Here is an 18124-nt window from a genome sequence, read left to right as displayed (position 1 = left end):
CCAGGTTGGTTATTGCGGACCGAGCGGAGGTGTTTGGCGAAATGGTCGCCGCATCTGCTCCCAGGATGAGGTGTTCCACACCAGGGCATCTGAAATGTCCTCATTCTTCAGGGAACTGGGGTTCCCCTCCTCCACATAGATGAGGCTCGCACCAGGGTCTCTTCCATACCCCGCAACACTGCTCTCTCTCACCATCCCCCCCACTCGCAACAAGGGCAGTCCCCCTAGTCCTCACCTTTCATCCCACCAGCTGTCACATACAACAAGTAATCCTCCGTCAGCTTCACCACCTCCAACGTGACCCCACCACTCGCCACATCTTCCCATCTCCCCCATATCTGCCTTCCGCAAAGATCGCTCCCTTCATAACTCCCTTGTCAATTCTTCCTTCCCTCCCGTACCACCCCCTCCCCGGGCACTTTCCCTTGCAACCGCAAGAGATGCAACACTTGTCCCTTTACCTCCCCCCTCGACTCCATTCAAGGACCCAAGCAGTCGTTCCAGGTGCGACAGAGGTTTACCTGCATCTCCTCCAACCTCATCTATTGCATCCGCTGCTCTAGATGTCAGCAGATCTATATCGGTGAGACCAAGCGGAGGTTGGGCGATCGTTTCGCCGAACACCTCCGCTCGGTCCGCAATAACCAACCTGTCCTCCCGGTGGCTCAGCACTTCAACTCCCCCTCCCACTCCGTCTCCGACCTCTCTATCCTGGGTCTCCTCCATGGCCAGAGCGAGCAGCACCGGAAATTGGAGGAACAGCAACTCATATTCCGCTTGGGGAGTCTGCATCCCGGGGGCATGAACATTGAATTCTCCCAATTCTGTTAGTCTTTGCTATCTCCTCCCCTTCCTCAGCCCTCCTGCTGTCTCCTCCCATCCCCTAGCCTTCGGGCTCCTCCTCCTTTTTCCTTTCTTCTCCCCGCCCCCCAACCCCCGATCAGTCTGAAGAAGGGTTTCGGCCCGAAAAGTTGCCTATTTCCTTAGCTCTATTTGAAGGGTAAGGTTTGACGTTTGACTTGTTTGAGTGCATGCATTTACTACCAGAGGACAGATGCTGTGAATCACTGGCTTTTTGCTGCATCTATTCAACCACTTCTTGGTTTTACATGGTGCAAATTAACTTGAATGATGAATAGCTTGTGATGTTGAAGAACGACAAGATGGATAACTCAAATAACACCCAGTTGAAAATCACTGTTTTATCGCCATTTACAGTCTATCATTTATGACAAGTTGTCTCCAAAAAGCTTTGGCTCAATCCATTTGTATTTCTTACAATATGGCATCTCTGCTGTTTAACACACAATTGGTTCTGCGACCTCATGTTCGCAAATAATTATCAGGTACCTACAGAATTTTCTCTGACATGTCCTTGAGCACAAATTATACTCATATTCCAATATTGATTTAGTAATAACGGCAGAGTGGGAGATACAATCAAAGTTACAGACAATGATGGACTACAGTTCAATGGCTGCTGATGTAGTCAACAGCAAATGATGGATGCCCAGGTTTTGAATCTTCTCCATTTAGAATAGTGGCATGGTTCACAACAGTGTGGAGGGAGGCCCCAGTGAATTTACACATGTTGTGGGCTTCTGATGCAAGTTTATCTATTCATAAAATATTGGTGGAAGTAACTGATGGGTTAGTAGGATGAACTGAAAGAGAATTTCTTCCTCGTATAGGCTCTCACTGGCTGCTGCAGGTCCATTGTGGCGGTCATGTTGCACAGGACTCGCCAATAGTAAATCCACCATGTAGCAGACATTCAAGTCTCAGAGCCAGAGCATATTTTGTATCCCTTCTGCACTCAAGACCTCTTTCGAATTACTCCCCAGCACAAGAGAAAGACCAATCATTAGCTGAGAGTGACCAGGTCATAGTAAACAAGTTTTATTTCACCCATTTGAACTGGCGTCGTAAGATTTCGCAAGAATCTAGGGTTTATGCCGAGTATATTCTAAAGATGAATTCCCAATCTACCTCATTGTGGCTCTTGCACTTTTTTTTTTTACATCTGCACTATCTAATATACACGGGCATGGTATGATTTGCCTGGATAGCACACAACAGTATTTCACTGCAACTTTGTGCAAGAGTTAATAATGAACCAATACCAGTATTTCCACAGCTACTTATCTCAAACATTACCACTACTACATCACTACTTATGACATATGTATCCAGTCATACTCAGAAGGCGATGTCTCAAGATATTCAGTTCTGCATCGGCAACTACACCAGTTCAACCTCCCCTCTGGCTTATTAGACTTCCAACGTAATATAGGTGCGTGGACATAAGTCAGTGATTAGGCCACTCTATAGGGCTGACTGGATAGGCAATAGGGAAACATGAATCTCACTATCTTCAATAACATTTGTCAAGACTCAGATACATGATCCGTGTCATACTGGTGAAAGTAGTAAACATTAAGCCAGCATATATACAGTCCTCTTCACTAATCCAGCAACAAAGGTCATAGAAAAGGAATGAGTCTTTAAAACATTGAGTAGAGTCTCAAATCTTTTTAAATGTTACAAAAGCCAGCCCGTTGTCCTTTTAATTGCATTTCTGATCTGCTTAGTTTAGTTTAGAAATACAGAACGGAAACAGGCCCTTTGTCCCACTGACCTGCGATCCCCACACATTAACACTACCCTACACACACTAATGACAACTTTACATTTATACCAAGCCAATTAACCTACAAACCTCTGTACATCCTGAGTGTGGGATGAAACCGAAGATCTTGTGGAAAACTCATGCAAGTCAGAGAGAACATGCATCCTCCACACATACAGCACCCGAGGTCAGGATCGAACCAGAGTCACCCGTGCTGCGATGCAGCAGCTCTACCTGCTGTGCCTGAATGCCGCATGGTTGTGTTTATAACCAATACTTTTAATGTCAAGATTTGGCCAGGAATATAAAGTTAAATGCCAGTCCCACTCCAGAACTCAGAGAATGCAATGATGCAAGCAGCTCATAGCCATTTCATTCAAGGTCACAAGGTGTTACATCAAGATTGCTTTCATTAGTAAGTGGTTAATGTTTTCACTTACACAGAGAAGAGGAATGGGATCGAATCTGCCTGTTAATCAATGCAAAGAAATTCTGTATTACTCAATGAAACAGAACTGATCTCCATTTGCTGAACTAAAAAGGATTTTCTTAAAAATGATTGAAAGAAGAAAGTGTTTCTGTTTTGAGTCGTTGAGATGACATATTGATCAGTTGTAGGGCAACAGAAATAATGGCCAACATCAGCAAAATTAGGTATTGGGAGGATTAATTACTTCTTTGAAAATAATACTATTTATACTTCCAAACTTAGTGCACAATAATGCAAAAATATTATCCTGTAATACTATTCCTCTGTCGATAATAGCATTGTCAAGACTGTTCTCATTGTTGGTCAGTCACATGCCTAGTGGCACAAAAATCATACCCAAAACTAGTCTAGTTCAATTGAAAATGTAACTTGCACTATAGCCATTCGATCCACTTAACTGAAAAAAAAAATTGTAATGTGACTTCCAGAATGTACAATGAATGTGCAATTAATAAGCGGCAAGAGAATTGGACAATGATTTTGAGTGTCTTTACCAGTGGAGTTATACAGCATGGAAGGCTTTGATCCACCAAGCCCACGCTCACAATCATGGGGTAAGAACATGAACATATGGACACTGAGAAAAGTAGCATTAACACTTTTATCAAACTGGTTCTCACTACAACTTTAGAAATCCAGAACAAAAGTATGCAAAACACACCAAAATGTGAAAATTAGGATTGGATCGTTTGTGCAAGAAACCAATGACAGGTAAAATTTCAATATTGGCTCCAGAGACTATTGTCCTTAAAACAACTTCTTGATGGGATACTACCATAAGCCAGACAGTTCCTAATTTATTTGCTTGTCACACAATTTTGGTAAACGCCAGTTTAAAAAAAAAAAAAGCTTATTATTCTACATTCCATCAAAACTATAGGTATATTCATTTAAAATATATGGTACAAAGCTATTTTTTTCCGTCTACCACAATACATAAAAATGTATTTGGACCACATTCTCTATTGCCATTGCGCTGTCATCCTCAGTCTTACATGAACTTCCTTCATTTAAACACAAGAGAGAAAGTAATAATTTGACGGCTGGTGGTAAATTCAACATGCTTACCACTAACCTCACATCCCTATCTGGTTACTGCTTCAGGTTACACCAGCCTATTCTTTGTCTTTGCATCGATAGACAAGCTTCCTCATGCGGAACCATCCATCATACAAACTGTCTTTTGCTATTTCAGCCTAAACCTGTCTGATGTTGATCTCTTTCATTTATCTCTGTCACATCCAGGATTAAATGAGGTTTCTCTTTAAGAGACATTAGTGTTCCTATCTGGTATAATCTGTGTGTAATTGTGGAGTTAGCTCGGAGGTTCTAAAGGCAACCGTGTCATTTAACACTAGCCTTCCTATAGCAATTCAGAATGAAAATTCTGAACTAGAAACATTAAATTTCAAAATTTGTGTTTGGAATTTGTACTCATTGAGGAAGGAAAAAAAGGGAAAGTAACAGATGCTTCTCTGTACTAATCCTTCAAAGTACCTATAGAAAGGGCTGGCCTGCTATAGAAAAAACAAAACCCACGCAGCCACAAGTACTTTCCCATTAGTCTCTGGTCTCTGCTTGGTGGGGTAAGTGATACTTGTTATTTCTGATTTACATTATTTTACTTCCATTTCTCACTTGATGGCGAGCAAACATGATTGATCATAACTAAATCATAGTAACGTGAAAGATAAAGCTGATCTTTACAGTGATTCCTCAAAACACTTCACAGATCCTTGAACCACCTTCAATTATTTACTAGCAATGATCAACAGATTTAACTAATAGCTTGAGAATTCATTTCAATATACAACTGGCGATTCACACTGTATAACAATCAAATCGGAAATAAATATTTACAATTCGCAAAGCGCATCGACACCATGCTTTGAGGCAAAATTAATTTCCAAAAAGACTTTGTTTCTACAATTATCAGTTCTGTTACGAAAAAGGCTCTAAGCTAATGTTTTAATAATTTAATACCCTATTAATAAACACACTATTAATAAGAGGTATAACATGTTCTACTTATGAGAAACGTACCTGCTAGAATGTGAAATTTTACACTTATCAAATGGTCAATAATAATATTTAACCAGTGCAGGCCACTGGAGCTGTGAGACAGCAGCACCAACTGTTGCAAATACAAGTGTATTTGAAAAATTGTTAAACAACTGGCGATTACATGAACATTAATGCAGCAGGATAATATCTTCATTATATGCTATACAACGATCTGCCTAGTTTAATCATTGTAATACCCACTAAAGGCTTCCAATGAACCGAGTGCTGCAATGTTTTTTCCTCAGAATGAAGTCTGTTGACCGTCACAATTGATGTTGTATGCTGTCTGTGATAAATCTTCAATAAAGACACAGTTCTTATCAGGTCTCGAATAGTAATATGAAAAAATAAATGTTACAATCATGAAGCATGCATTTTGAACAAGTAACTTACCCAATGTATCCTTCAGGTTTTTCACAATAGAAGCTTTCCTGGCACTGTTTTTCCTTTCCACATAATTTGAAGGTACGAAGCCAGTTTTGTTTGTGGAGTTGCGAACTCGCCACCATGATTTGGAGTCATCCAACAGCCACAATCGCTCGTTCTTCTTTATGTCCAGCTCTTGCTCCTGCTGGGCCACATAGTCAAACTTGGCAATTACTATCACCTCTTCCGTCATCTTCCCGTGGGATCAGCACTAAGTTAAAGAGATATTTTAAAATGTTAACAAAGTACTGCATAAAAGCCAAATGTTTTTTGGCATGAAAGTCAAATATTGTTCAACGAAATGAACTTGTTTACATGGTTGTTTTGGTTTTTTTTAAAACAATCTGATAAAACCTCAAGTATGAATAAACTAAAAATAACGATTATATACATTTTGTCAAGTTAATATCCCATTAGATACATTTTCTTGTAGAAAAAAAACAATGCCTTCAAGAATAAACTTTGCGGATATGATGAAAAAAATCAAGTCACAACAACCAGGCATTATTTCCCATTCACTCAATTCTTAATACACCACAGCAGTGACTTCTCGTTTGAGCCATGAATATTTTGAACATTGACAGCCTTATCTATGTGCTCACACTCTTGCCCCCGAATCAGAAGATTTATAGCACAAGAAACACAAGCAATTCAAAAACTACAATTTAATAAGTACCATTGTGAACAGAAGTTTTACAACTGAAGCCTTAATTCTCTTTTTGAGTGTGTGATTCCCTGGAGCTATTCCAAAGAAATTAAATGGAATCCAAGCTGCTATTTTATCTCCAAACACCATCTCAAAACAAATGTCTGTAATAATCATTAATTGATTGTTTCATTTTGCCACAATGCAAAGATTGACATTACCATGAGAGAGACTACATGCAAGACCAAAGACAGTATAGATAGTATCCTGTGACAGATTGGAGACCATGAGGCACCAAATGCATTGGTACCAGTAGAGAAGGCTAGCAGTTCTCCCCGGAGAAGATGGCGCAATAAGGATCAGAGTGGAGAGAATTAAAATGGTGGCAGTGCGGAATGCAGAGCCCAACAGCAGAAATGGTTTTTAAAGTGCAGGAAATATCCATCAATTAAGCATTTTGTGAAGAGAGAACAGAGTTATTGTTATAGGTTGTTGGTATCTAATGAGCACTGGTCAATTCTCATGCAAGATGGAAGAACCTGTTGAAATCAATGATGTTCTAAGGGCTGCCATGTGCAAGTTGGAAAATAAAATACTATTCCTTGAACAAATGATATACAAGGCCAAAGGTAGATGTCTAATTAGAAATGAGATGGAGAATTAAAGGAAGAGCCTACTCATTGATTAAGAATCTCACAATTTCTGTGAGCTCCCCAGGTTTCATAGGCACTCATGGGAAACGGGAATTTTAATGCTTCCACCATGAAACACTCAAGATACCCACAAAATTCCTCAATTATATCTTCAACTCACCGACAATACAAATAAAGCCTGCTTCATTTGCCAGCAGAAATATTTTTTCTCCCAGACATGATGACAAATCCAAGCAAATTATTAAGAAAGAACTGCAGATGCTGGAAAAATCGAAGGCAGACAAAAATGCTGGAGAAACTCAGCAGGTGAGGCAGCATCTATGGAGAGAAGGAATGGGCAACGTTTCAGGTCTGAAGAAGGGTCTCGACCCGAAACACCACCTATATCTTCTCTCCATAGATGCTGTCTCACCCGCTGAGTTTCTCCAGCATTTTTGTCTACCATCCCCAAGCAAGTTAATAATAAAGCTTTATTTCAGACACAGGTCCATATAACACATCATACAGTATAAGGAGATACAAAAAATACATAAAAAATTGCATATTTGCCTATAAGATATACAAGCTATTGCACCAATGCCATCTTAGCCTAGAAGTGAATCTATAGCAGCTTTTCAGAGGGCTGACTAAGGCTTCAATTATGTGGTTCTCGGACTTGTCCAGGCGACACATAAAACTAAACATCAGCCGTCTTAAGAGTGCCTCACAGGTTGGCACTCTAGTGGACACAAACAATTGACTGGCACTATGCCACCTAGGGACACGAAGTAGCAACCTCATTACATCATTGTATGCTACCTTGAGCCTCTGCATACTCTTTTTCTTATAGTTAGACCACAATTGAGCAGTATATAACGGTGTGATATAGGTTCTGAACAAGGAACACTTCAGAGTCAGAGCACATAGAAAACTTCCTTATAAGTATGTTAGCTTGGAAATAAATTTTACAGCGCTGTCGGTAAAGGTCTTTGTCATCCGTCCAGTCATCGGATATGACAGGACCTAGGTATTTAATTTCCTCACACACAGTTAGAGGACTGTCTGACAAATAAAAGGTCGGAAAAGTTGATTTCCTGTCCTCAGCGTTTCTAACTATCATTATGCGGCTTTTCTTAGCGTTATACTTTATGTCATAATCAAGGCCACACTGAGAGCACACCTTCAACATCTGCTGCAGCCCAGTACTATATGGACAGAGCAGGACCAGGTCGTCTGCATACATAAGATGATTAACAATAGTGTTGCCCACAAGACAGCCAGTTTTTAGCCTATTTAACTGATTTGATAATTCATCCATATAAACATTAAATAAAATAGGAGACAAAATTCCTCCTTGCCGCACTCCGTTACTAACACAGAATGGAGCAGATACAACATTGTCCCATTTAACCTGAAACGTTTGATGGGCACACCAAAACACTAAAATTCTCACAAAAAATTTAGGGGCACCTCCATCTAGCAATTTTACGAACAATTGTTCATGATTAATTCTATCAAATGCCTTGGACGCATCAATAAAACAAAGGAATACAGATGAATTCAGGCTTGTGTACCTGAACACAATCTATTTAAGAGCATAGATACACTGGTCAGTTCCATGTTTTCTTTTGAACCCAAACTGATTGTCAGTAGTAAGGACATACATTTCTAGCTTTGTTAGCAGTATTCTCTCCAGTACTTTTGACAAGATACTGGCTAATGCAATAAGTCGATAATTGTCAATACTGTTGACAATTAAGTGACTGGAAATTGTGCAATGAATTTACATTGAGGAATGCTTTTTTTTCCGCAAGTGTAAAAATGCTTGACCTCAAATTTCAATACTGGTTCAGCACAAATAAATTCCCATTATGAACTGCAAATTCTCTTGACGCTCTTTGAAAGCTTGAACACAATCAAGAAAAGTGACATTAAAAAAAAAGTTTTAAACCTGAATAAAGAATCCTCGTGTAAATCATTCAAGTGTGGTCACCACTTCGCTGTAAACCATAGAAGGGAAAGAGCAACAGTAAAAATAATGGGAAGTGCCAAAAAAAACAGGGCACGGCTACTGATAATCTTTTACAAAAGAAAAGGTTCTGAATTATGCCAAATTAACATGCAGCATGAACCCAGTAGGTCACACAGCATCTGTGAAGGCAAAAGGCCTCTGACCCAAAACAGGAAAACATTTATAGATGCTCCATAATCCAAAAAGTTGGTGGGTGGAGTCAACAACGTGGACGCGTATCCATGCAGCTAACGGGAAAGAGAGTGCAGGAAAGGTCATGTTTAAACTAACAGGGCGGGGGGGGGGGGGGGGGGGGGGGGGGGGGGGGGGGGGGGATCCAATGCAAGGAGACGAGGGCCACAAAAGGAGGACAGAAGCAAAAGGTAGAAGGTAGATAAGAAAAACTAACCGAAAAGCTTTGTGCCTTAATGCAAGGAGCATTCAAAATAAGGTGGTTGAATTGAATGTGCAGTTCGTAGCTTAGGGATATGATATAGTTGGAATTATGGGGACATGGCTCCAGGGTGACCAAGGCTGCAAGCTAAACATTCAGTATTCAGGAAGGATTGATGGAAAGGAAGAGGAGGTGGGGTGGCATTGCTGGTTAAAGAGGAGATTAATGCAATAGCAAGGAGAAAAATTAGCTTGGATGCTGTAGAATCAGTAAGGGTGGAACTGCGAAATGGCCATGGGCAGAAAATGCTTGTTGGAGTGGAAAACAGACCAGCAAACAAGAGTGGGGAGGTTAGGGATAGCATCCGGCATGAAATTAGGGACGCGTGCAGCAAAGGTACAGTGGTTATCATCGGTGACTTTAGTCTACATATAGATTGGGCAATCAAATTGGTAGCAGTGCTGAGGAGGTTTTCATGGAATGCATACAGGATGGGTTTTTAAACCAACTAGAGGAACCGACTAGAGGGCAGAACATCCTAGACTGGGTATTATGTAATGAGGAAGGATTAGTTAGTGATCTTGTTGTGCAAGGCCCCTTGGGCAACAGTGACCATAATATGGTAGATGGAGAGTTACATTAATTCAGAGACTAGGGTCCTGAACTTGAAGAAAGGAGACTTTGAAGGTATGAGATGGGAATTGGCTAGAATAGACTGACAAATTATACTTAAAGGGTTGACAGTGAAGATGAAATGACAAAGATTTAAAGACCACATGGATGAATTCCAGAAATAGTTCATCCCTGTCCAGCGAAAAAATAAAGGCGAAGGCAGCTCAATAGTGGCTGACGAGGGAAGTCAAGGACAGTGTTAAAGCCGAGGAAGAGGCATATAAATTGGCCAGAAGAAGCGTCAAACAATAGAGGACTAAGGGGTTAATTAAGTGGGGGGAAAAAGAATATGAAAGAAAGCTTGTGGGGAATATAAAAACTGACTAAAAGCTTCTTTAGGTATGTAAAAAGGAAAGGATGAGTGAAGATGAATGTAGGTCCAGTCAGAGTCAGGCGAATTTATATTGGGAAACAAGGAAATGGCAGAATAGTTAAATGAGTACTTTTGGTTCTGTCTTCACTAAGGAAGACACAAACAATCACCCGGAAATACTAGGAGACCAAGGATCTAGTGGGAGAGAGGAACTGAAGGGAATCCACATTAGTCAGAAAATTGTGTTAGGTAAACTGTTTGGACTGAAGGCAGATACATCCCCAGGGCCTGATGGTCTGCATCCCAGAGTACTCAAGTAGGTGGCCCTAGAAATCAGTTCATGTGGGCTGGAGGGTAGCCAATGTCTCTCCACTTTTTAAGAAAGGAGAGAGAGAGAGAAAGCAGGGAATTATAGACCAGTTAGCCTTACATCAGTAGTGGGGAGGATGCTGTAGTCGATTATTAAAGATGTGAACGCATCTGGAAAACAGTGACAGGATCAGTCAAAGTCAACATGGATTTATGAAGGGAAAATCATGCTTGACTAATCTTTTGGAATATTTTGAGGAAGTAACAAGTATAATGGATAAGGGAGAGCCAGTGGATGGGGTGTATCTGGACTTTCAAAGAGCCTTTGGCAAGGTCCCACACAAGAGATTAGTGTGCAAAATTAAAGCACATGGTATTGAGGGTAGGGTATTGATATGGATAGAGAGATGGTTGGCAGACAGGAAGTAAAGAGTAGGATTAACGGGTCCTTTTCAGAATGACAGGCAGTGATTAGTGGGGTGTTGCAAGGCTTGGTGCTGGGACTACAGTCGTTTACAATATATATTAACGATTTAGATGAGGGAATTAAATGCAACATCTCTAAGTTTGCGGATGACACAAAGCTGGGTGGCAGTGTGAGCTGCGAGGAGGATACTATGAGGCTTTAGGGTGACTTGGATAGGTTGGGTGAGTGGGCAGAAGCATGGCTGATGGAGTATAATGTGGCTGTGAGGTCATCCATTTTGGTGGCAAGAACAGGGTCAGATTATTATCTGAATGGTGTCAGATTAGGAGAAGGGAGGTGCAACGAGAGGGAGGTGCTCCGTAAGCAGGCAGTGAAGAAAGCCAATAGCATGATGGCCTTCATTGCGAGAGGATTTGAGTTTAGGAGCAAGGTCCTACTGCAGTATTACAGGGCCCTGGTGAGACCGCACCTGGCGTATTGTATGCAATTTTGGTCTCCTAATTTGAGGAAACGACATTACTGCTATTGAGGGAGTGCAGCGTAGGTTCACCAGGTCAATTCCTGACGTATGGTGAAAGAATGGGTCGACTGGGCTTGTTTTCACTGGAATTTAGGATAAGAGGGGATCATATAGAAACACGTAAAATTCTTAGAGGATTGGACAGGGTAGATGCAGGAAAAATGTTGCCGATGCTGGGGGAGTCCAAAACTGCAAGAAAAATGGTCCCGATGTTGGAGTTCAGAACCAGGGGGTCACAGTTTAAGAATAAGTAGTAAGCCATTTAGGACTGAGAAGAGGAAAAACCTTTTCACCCAGAGAGTTGTGAATCTGTGAAATTCTCTGCCACAGAAGGCAGTGGAGGCTAATTCACTGGGTGTGTTCAGGAGAAAGTTAGATTTAGTTCTCAGGGTTAAGGGAATCAAGGGATATGGGGGAAAAGCCAGAACGGGGTACTGATTTTGGATGATCAGCCAGGATCATATTGAACGGCGGTGCTGGCTCAAAGGGCCGAATAGCCTACTCCTGCACCTATTTTCATAGAAACATAGAAATATGTGCAGGGGAGGCCATTCAGCTCTTCGAGCCAGCACCGCCATTCATTGTGATCATGGCTGATCAGCCCCAATCAATAACCCGTGCCTGCCTTCTCCCCATGTCCCTCGATTCCACCAGCCCGTAGAGTTCTATCTAACTCTCTGTTAAATCCATCCAGTGATTTGGCCTCCACTGCCCTCTGTGGCAGGGAATTCCACGAATTCACAACTCACTGGGTGAAAATGTTTCTTCTCACCTCAGTCTTAAATGGCCACCCCTTTATTCCAAGACTGTGGCCCTGGTTCTGGACCTTCTATGTTGCTATGCTGTTTGACCGGCTGAGTTCTTCTAGTGGAGGAAGTGCAGAAGTGTCAGAGAGAGCAGGTCACCTCCGGGTATTGTTCTCTAGGAAGTAGCTCTCTTCCTCTCTCCAACGAGAGTTCTGCAACACCCTCTCTCGCTGCATTAATTTGCTCCATGTACTTTATCGTATCTTTCAGTTCCATCTCCCCTGACTCTCAGTTTAAAGGGTCTCAAACCAAAACGTCATCCCCCTTCCCCGGAGATACTGCCTGACCTGATGAGTTACTCCAGTTTTGCATCCGAGTTCTTCTAGTTCTCCATTTACATTCTAGCTCACCACATCTGCAATTTCTCGTCCTCAAAATGAATGTGGTTGCTTTAAGACAAACTGCAGCATACTGTTCCCATTGAACAATATGATACCAACTACAGAGTATATTTACAATTGCCAAAAAAAACTACAGTATACAGATGAGTAACATATACAGAAATGGAACATCGCTAAAAGCTGGCAGGGAAGAACACACAATTATACCACAAGTAGAGGGGATCTCATTGAAACATATAAGATTGTTAAGGGTTTGGACATGCTAGAGGCAGGAAACATGTTCCCGATGTTGGGGGAGTCCAGAACCAGGGGCCACAATTTAAGAATAAGGAGTAAGCCATTTAGAACGGAGACGAGGAAACACTTTTTCTCAGAGAGTGGCGAGTCTGTAGAATTCTCTGCCTCAGAGGGCAGTGGAGGCGGGTTCTCTGGATGCTTTCAAGAGAGAGCTAGATAGGACTTAAAAATAGCGGAGTCAGGGGATATGGGGAGAAGGCAGGAATGGGGTACTGATTGGGGATGATCAGCCATGATCACATTGAATGGCGGTGCTGGCTCGAAGGGCCGAACGACATACTCCTGCACCTATTGTCTATGTAGTTAAATACATGGAAAATAAAATGTTATAGATGCAGTGAAAAATAAAGATCAAATGGTCTGGCTTTTCAAAAAACAAAATGCAGTGACTCAAGCCTACAGTCCAAGCAATAAAGATGGAAATGGAAACTTAAGATTTTAAATTGACATTCGGTATTTCTAAATTTTATCGTACACTGCAAGCTCATTGTATTACTGAAGTCTGACCAATAGAGCACTGCAAGAGGTGGATATTGAAGGCTCCGTCAGCTAAATAATTACAAACAACTGTATATTGTGAGATCTATATTCTGTCAAAGTGGAATTGATGAGATGATTCCCGACTCCATTACAGCTGTCAGGGTAGGGGGATTACTTTTATCCATGCAATCTGTGCACTAATATCTCACACCCACTGCATTCTCTGGGGGGGGGGGGGGGGGGGGGGGGGGGGGGGGGGGGAAAATCACATTATTCTTGCCAAGAGAAAATGTTGCAGTTTCAATGTGACCTGTGTTTATCATGGTTCACAGCTATGCTTTTTTTCTCGTGATCAATAGCTTTTTGATAATGCATTATCATTTAATATTGTGCTGTGTCAATGGACAGTTTGTTATAATATGCACTGCACTGTGCTCTGTGGCAAGTCTTGCACCACCATCCTTATCTGGGTAAAGAAATCCCATGAAAGCAACTCCACTTACAATTTCCAGAATTAAACATGTTATTCAAATCTATTAAAAATATAAATGAACATTTTGCAAGGCTATGATAAAATTAAGAATTGATCAACCCAAAATACTGGAAATGTACAGGACATTAAACAACATCTGTTCAGGAATGAGGGTCCATACTGTGCTTTCCATCCCCACACAACCCTAGCTTTAGCTTTTATTACTGCATTTGACGTGAACATTTCTCTCTCATGCATCCTACTTGCAGTCAGTGATAGGTAAAATGTGACTTTATCTTATCAATTGCTCCTTTCTCCCTTTTGATTGGGCTCTTCAAAATACCAACCTCTGAACACATTGACTGGGAAACTACCACTTCACCTGCAATTTCTCCAAATCCCTTCAAACCTCCAAATCCATGCCAGAACAGTATATCTGAATTTCTCCAAGTCTAGTTTCTATCCCTGCTACATCACTGAAAAATATCTAATCTAAATGACACCCACTACAATACCTCTGCAATGCTTGACAGTTGCCCTGGCTACCTGTACTCCAAAACCCACTCAATGAAAAAAGGAGTAAATCAAACAATTTGTCCATCCTATCCTTCCATCAAATAAGATTATGGAAGTTCTGATCTTTGATATTGATTTCATTATTCCATACACTCTCCACAACCTTTTGATTCTGTGGTTTTCAAAATATGGATCTCAGGCTTACATGCGCTTCAAATTGTATTCCAAGATTTCACACTCACCAAATTTCTTACCCCAGTCTTAACTGGCAGACTTCTTATCCCAAGCCTGTGCTACTTGGTGCTGCACTTCACTACTGGGGGAATGCCATCAGATCATCTCACAGGATTTTACATGTTTCAACAAGATAGGTTAAAATTCTTCTGGATATGCTGGAATATTCCAAAAGAACTATACATCTTGCCTAATCCCCAGTCTTAACTGGCAGACCTCTTAATGTTCCACTTTTAAAAAAATCATTAGGAATCAAAACTTAAATTTCTCTTTACCTTGATTGTCAGCATGTGCACTTATTATGCAACCATGGTCAGAGCTATACAGCATGAAAATAGGCCCATTGGCCCATCTCCATGCCAACCCTGTTGCTGTTCTGGACTTGTCCCATTTGTCTGCATTTGGCCCAAATCTCTCAAACCGTTCCTATCCATAACTGCTGCTTCTGTCCTCTCCAATCTACAGTCCACTCCAATCCCATTCTAATCTCGATCATTAAGCTCCTGTATTGCTAGCTCAAAGAACAGCCTTTCGTTTTCTGACTCGGTACGCCCCAACTCTTAGAATTTGGGATTGATTTCAACAGTTTCAGATAACCAACATTTCCATTTTGCATTAGGATTGGCCAATGTAAAACACAAGATTAACCTCTAATAACTCACTTTTGTTCCTTGTCCAATGTTGTTCATTGAAAAACAGTGCACTTTGCTGCCCTCTTGTTCTACTTATGCAGTGGAGGACGACAAATCTTAATCTGATCATATTTTGATCAAATGCCTCCCCGATGCCACAGATTACTCCATGTAGGAGAGATTAATTGCAAATAAATCTGCCACACTGCAACAAGACTTAAAAACAAAAACTTTGACACAGATGCAAAATACTTGATGCCCGAAATATGAGCAAAAAATACTCCAAATACTCTGCAGTGTAGCTGGAAGCAGGTATTTTGCATGTTATTATCTTAAAAGTACAAGTTTATAGACTTAAAGTCATTAAAATTCAGACTGCAATAGGTCATGTATTAATCATGGTGCTCTATGATAGAATAATGGTATGCATAGACTATGAATAAAAAAAAATCAGTAGCAGATATTTTTCATTTTCTAAAATGATTTGCAAAACCATAACAGCATTATTTTCACTAGATTGTTTAACTTACTTTTCTTACCTATGCAAGTTGAGGGAAAATTGCAAATATTTGAAGTGCAGATTTGCAACAAAAAAAATTCCTATATCCAATTTCTCTAAATACCTTCACATATCAGCATAAACTATCAGCAATTAACTTTTCATCCACGTTTTTGTCGTCTTAATGCTGGCCTTCAAGGTTGCTTGAAATAAAAAATGTACCCACCACATTACAAACTCAGAAGGCAGTCAGACAGACAACCTCTCTGACCAAATCTAATCCCTTCGTTGCCAAAACAGGCCCTGTGAAATTACAAATTAGACGGATTTTCTTTTTGTTTCTCAGATTATGCTTAAACGCCAGTGGTGAGGTACGCACACGGTTCTTATCAATAAGCAACATGTGTGGCCATGTAGAGTATTAACTTAATGTCGTACTCCATTTCACAGCAATAATTAGTTGCATTATTAAAAATTATTTGTGGAACAATCAAATTAAAACATTTTAAACGTCGAGATGACAGTCTCTGTCAGTATCATTAATTTGGTAATTTAATGAATGAACTCTAAATTCAAGAAAAATGAATAGCTAGCTACTGAGCGTGTTGGTTCATGCACAAACTGGTGATCATATTATGAAGGACTTCATCAGCAAGATTAAATATTATTTCTTTCCAATATTATTAGAACTCTCGCCTGGATTAAATAGGAATTAAATGCATGCTCAAATCACACAAAACAGAAAATTTAACAGAGACTGATCGCATTAGCAATCATCTCTGGGTAAAAATCGAAATTGGCCGGGTCTTTCCGTGCGCAATTCACCCAAGTATGTCTGACATTTTCCAGTACGAGCTGCATACTTAATGATAGCACACTGCGCACTTCCTTCCTCAGTGATGCGAATTGGAGCCATGTGTTGATGCTGCCTGGTGTGTCTTTAAGGCCAATGCCTCCTGATTGCAGCAGAGCTGAGCATTTCCAAATGTGCTAAATTAGGCATGGTCCCACTAGGAATTAACTCCAGTTCTTGGGCATTTTTCCATTTTACAAACAAGCGTAGTTGCTTACATTTGATTTTCTTTACTAGTTTGAGCTTTTGTGGAGATTTGACTTTGGCATTACCAACAGGACAGCATGTGTCCAACACATCAATAGGGAAAATCTAAACTCAAGGTTAAAATATCTAAAATTTCCCAGGGACTGAGATAATACTTGACACTGCTACAACACAAAGTTAAATGCAAAGCACATAGACCAAATCTCAATCCATCGGGGATTAAATGAAAAAATGAACTGCAGATTTGGTTTCTTGGAGTCCAAGAGTCAAACAGCGTGGAAAGAGATTCTTCAGCCCACCAAGCCCATGCCAACCAACATGCCCCATCTAAACTAGTTCCACGCATGCTTTTGGCCTATATACCTCTAAACCTACCTTATCCATGTACCGGGGCTGAATGTTTCTTAAAAATTGCAATCGTACCTGCCTCAGCTATCTCCTCCGCAACTTGTTCCATATACCCACCACCCTTTGTGTAAAAATGTTATCCGTCTTTTTCTCATTAAATCTTTCCATCTTCACCTTAAACCCATGTCCACTGGTTCTCGATTCTCCAGCTCCATGTTTACCCAGTGCGGTCACTAACTGAAAATAAGAACGTGCAATCTCTTGCAAGATTGCTGTAAAGATGACAAATTAAAAGATAGCCTAAGCACATTGTCGACTACCAGACTCTGATTCGGGGTGGGTCCTCAATGGCCAAAACATTTACCTCAGCATCGCCAATTTTAATTAGCAACCTGACAGTATGTTCTGCATGGTTACACAAAAAAGCTGGAGAAACTCAGCGGGTGCAGCAGCATCAATGGAGCGAAGGAAATAGGCAACGTTTCGGGCCGAAACCCTTCTTCAGACTGAAGAAGGGTTTCGGCCCGAAACGTTGCCTATTTCCTTCGCTCCATAGATGCTGCTGCACCCGCTGAGTTTCTCCAGCTTTTTTCTGTAACCTTCGATTCTCCAGCATCTGCAGTTCCTTCTTAAACAGTATGTTCTGCATATTGTGTTGGTGGTGCTAATTTTCCCCAATGAACTGAGGACAAGGACAAAGAAAGCAATGGACAACAGTGATAAGGACAATAGTCAAAGTCAAAGTCAAAGTAGCCTTTATTGTCATTCAGACTGTTGTGTTAGGAAAACTGAAATAGTTCACACACACTCTTGATTGTTTGAAAATTTGTCAATCACAAAATTTGTGGTTGCTTCCTTCAGTTTGGAAAGAAGCAATTACAGGCAATGAAAATCCCATTTGCATTT

The 18124-nt window shown here is 40.8% G+C and overlaps 1 protein-coding gene across 3 annotated transcripts in view; it reads right to left on the bottom strand.

The window, feature by feature from the left end:
- Positions 1-18124, bottom strand: part of LOC129703593 (cytoplasmic protein NCK1-like) — a 143674-nt gene that overhangs the window by 41080 nt on the left and 84470 nt on the right. For all 3 annotated transcript variants that reach the window (XM_055646188.1, XM_055646186.1, XM_055646187.1), the window contains one exon: positions 5577-5820. In XM_055646188.1, the coding sequence (XP_055502163.1) occupies positions 5577-5802 (226 nt within the window). In that variant the 5' untranslated portion in view covers positions 5803-5820. The remainder of the gene's footprint in view (positions 1-5576; positions 5821-18124) is intronic.

The sequence above is a fragment of the Leucoraja erinacea genome, chromosome 14 (genome assembly GCF_028641065.1).
Source record: "Leucoraja erinacea ecotype New England chromosome 14, Leri_hhj_1, whole genome shotgun sequence".
Classification (NCBI taxonomy): domain Eukaryota; kingdom Metazoa; phylum Chordata; class Chondrichthyes; order Rajiformes; family Rajidae; genus Leucoraja; species Leucoraja erinaceus.
The sequence above is the reverse complement of the archived record's forward strand: the minus strand, read 5'-3'. Positions and strand labels throughout refer to the sequence as shown.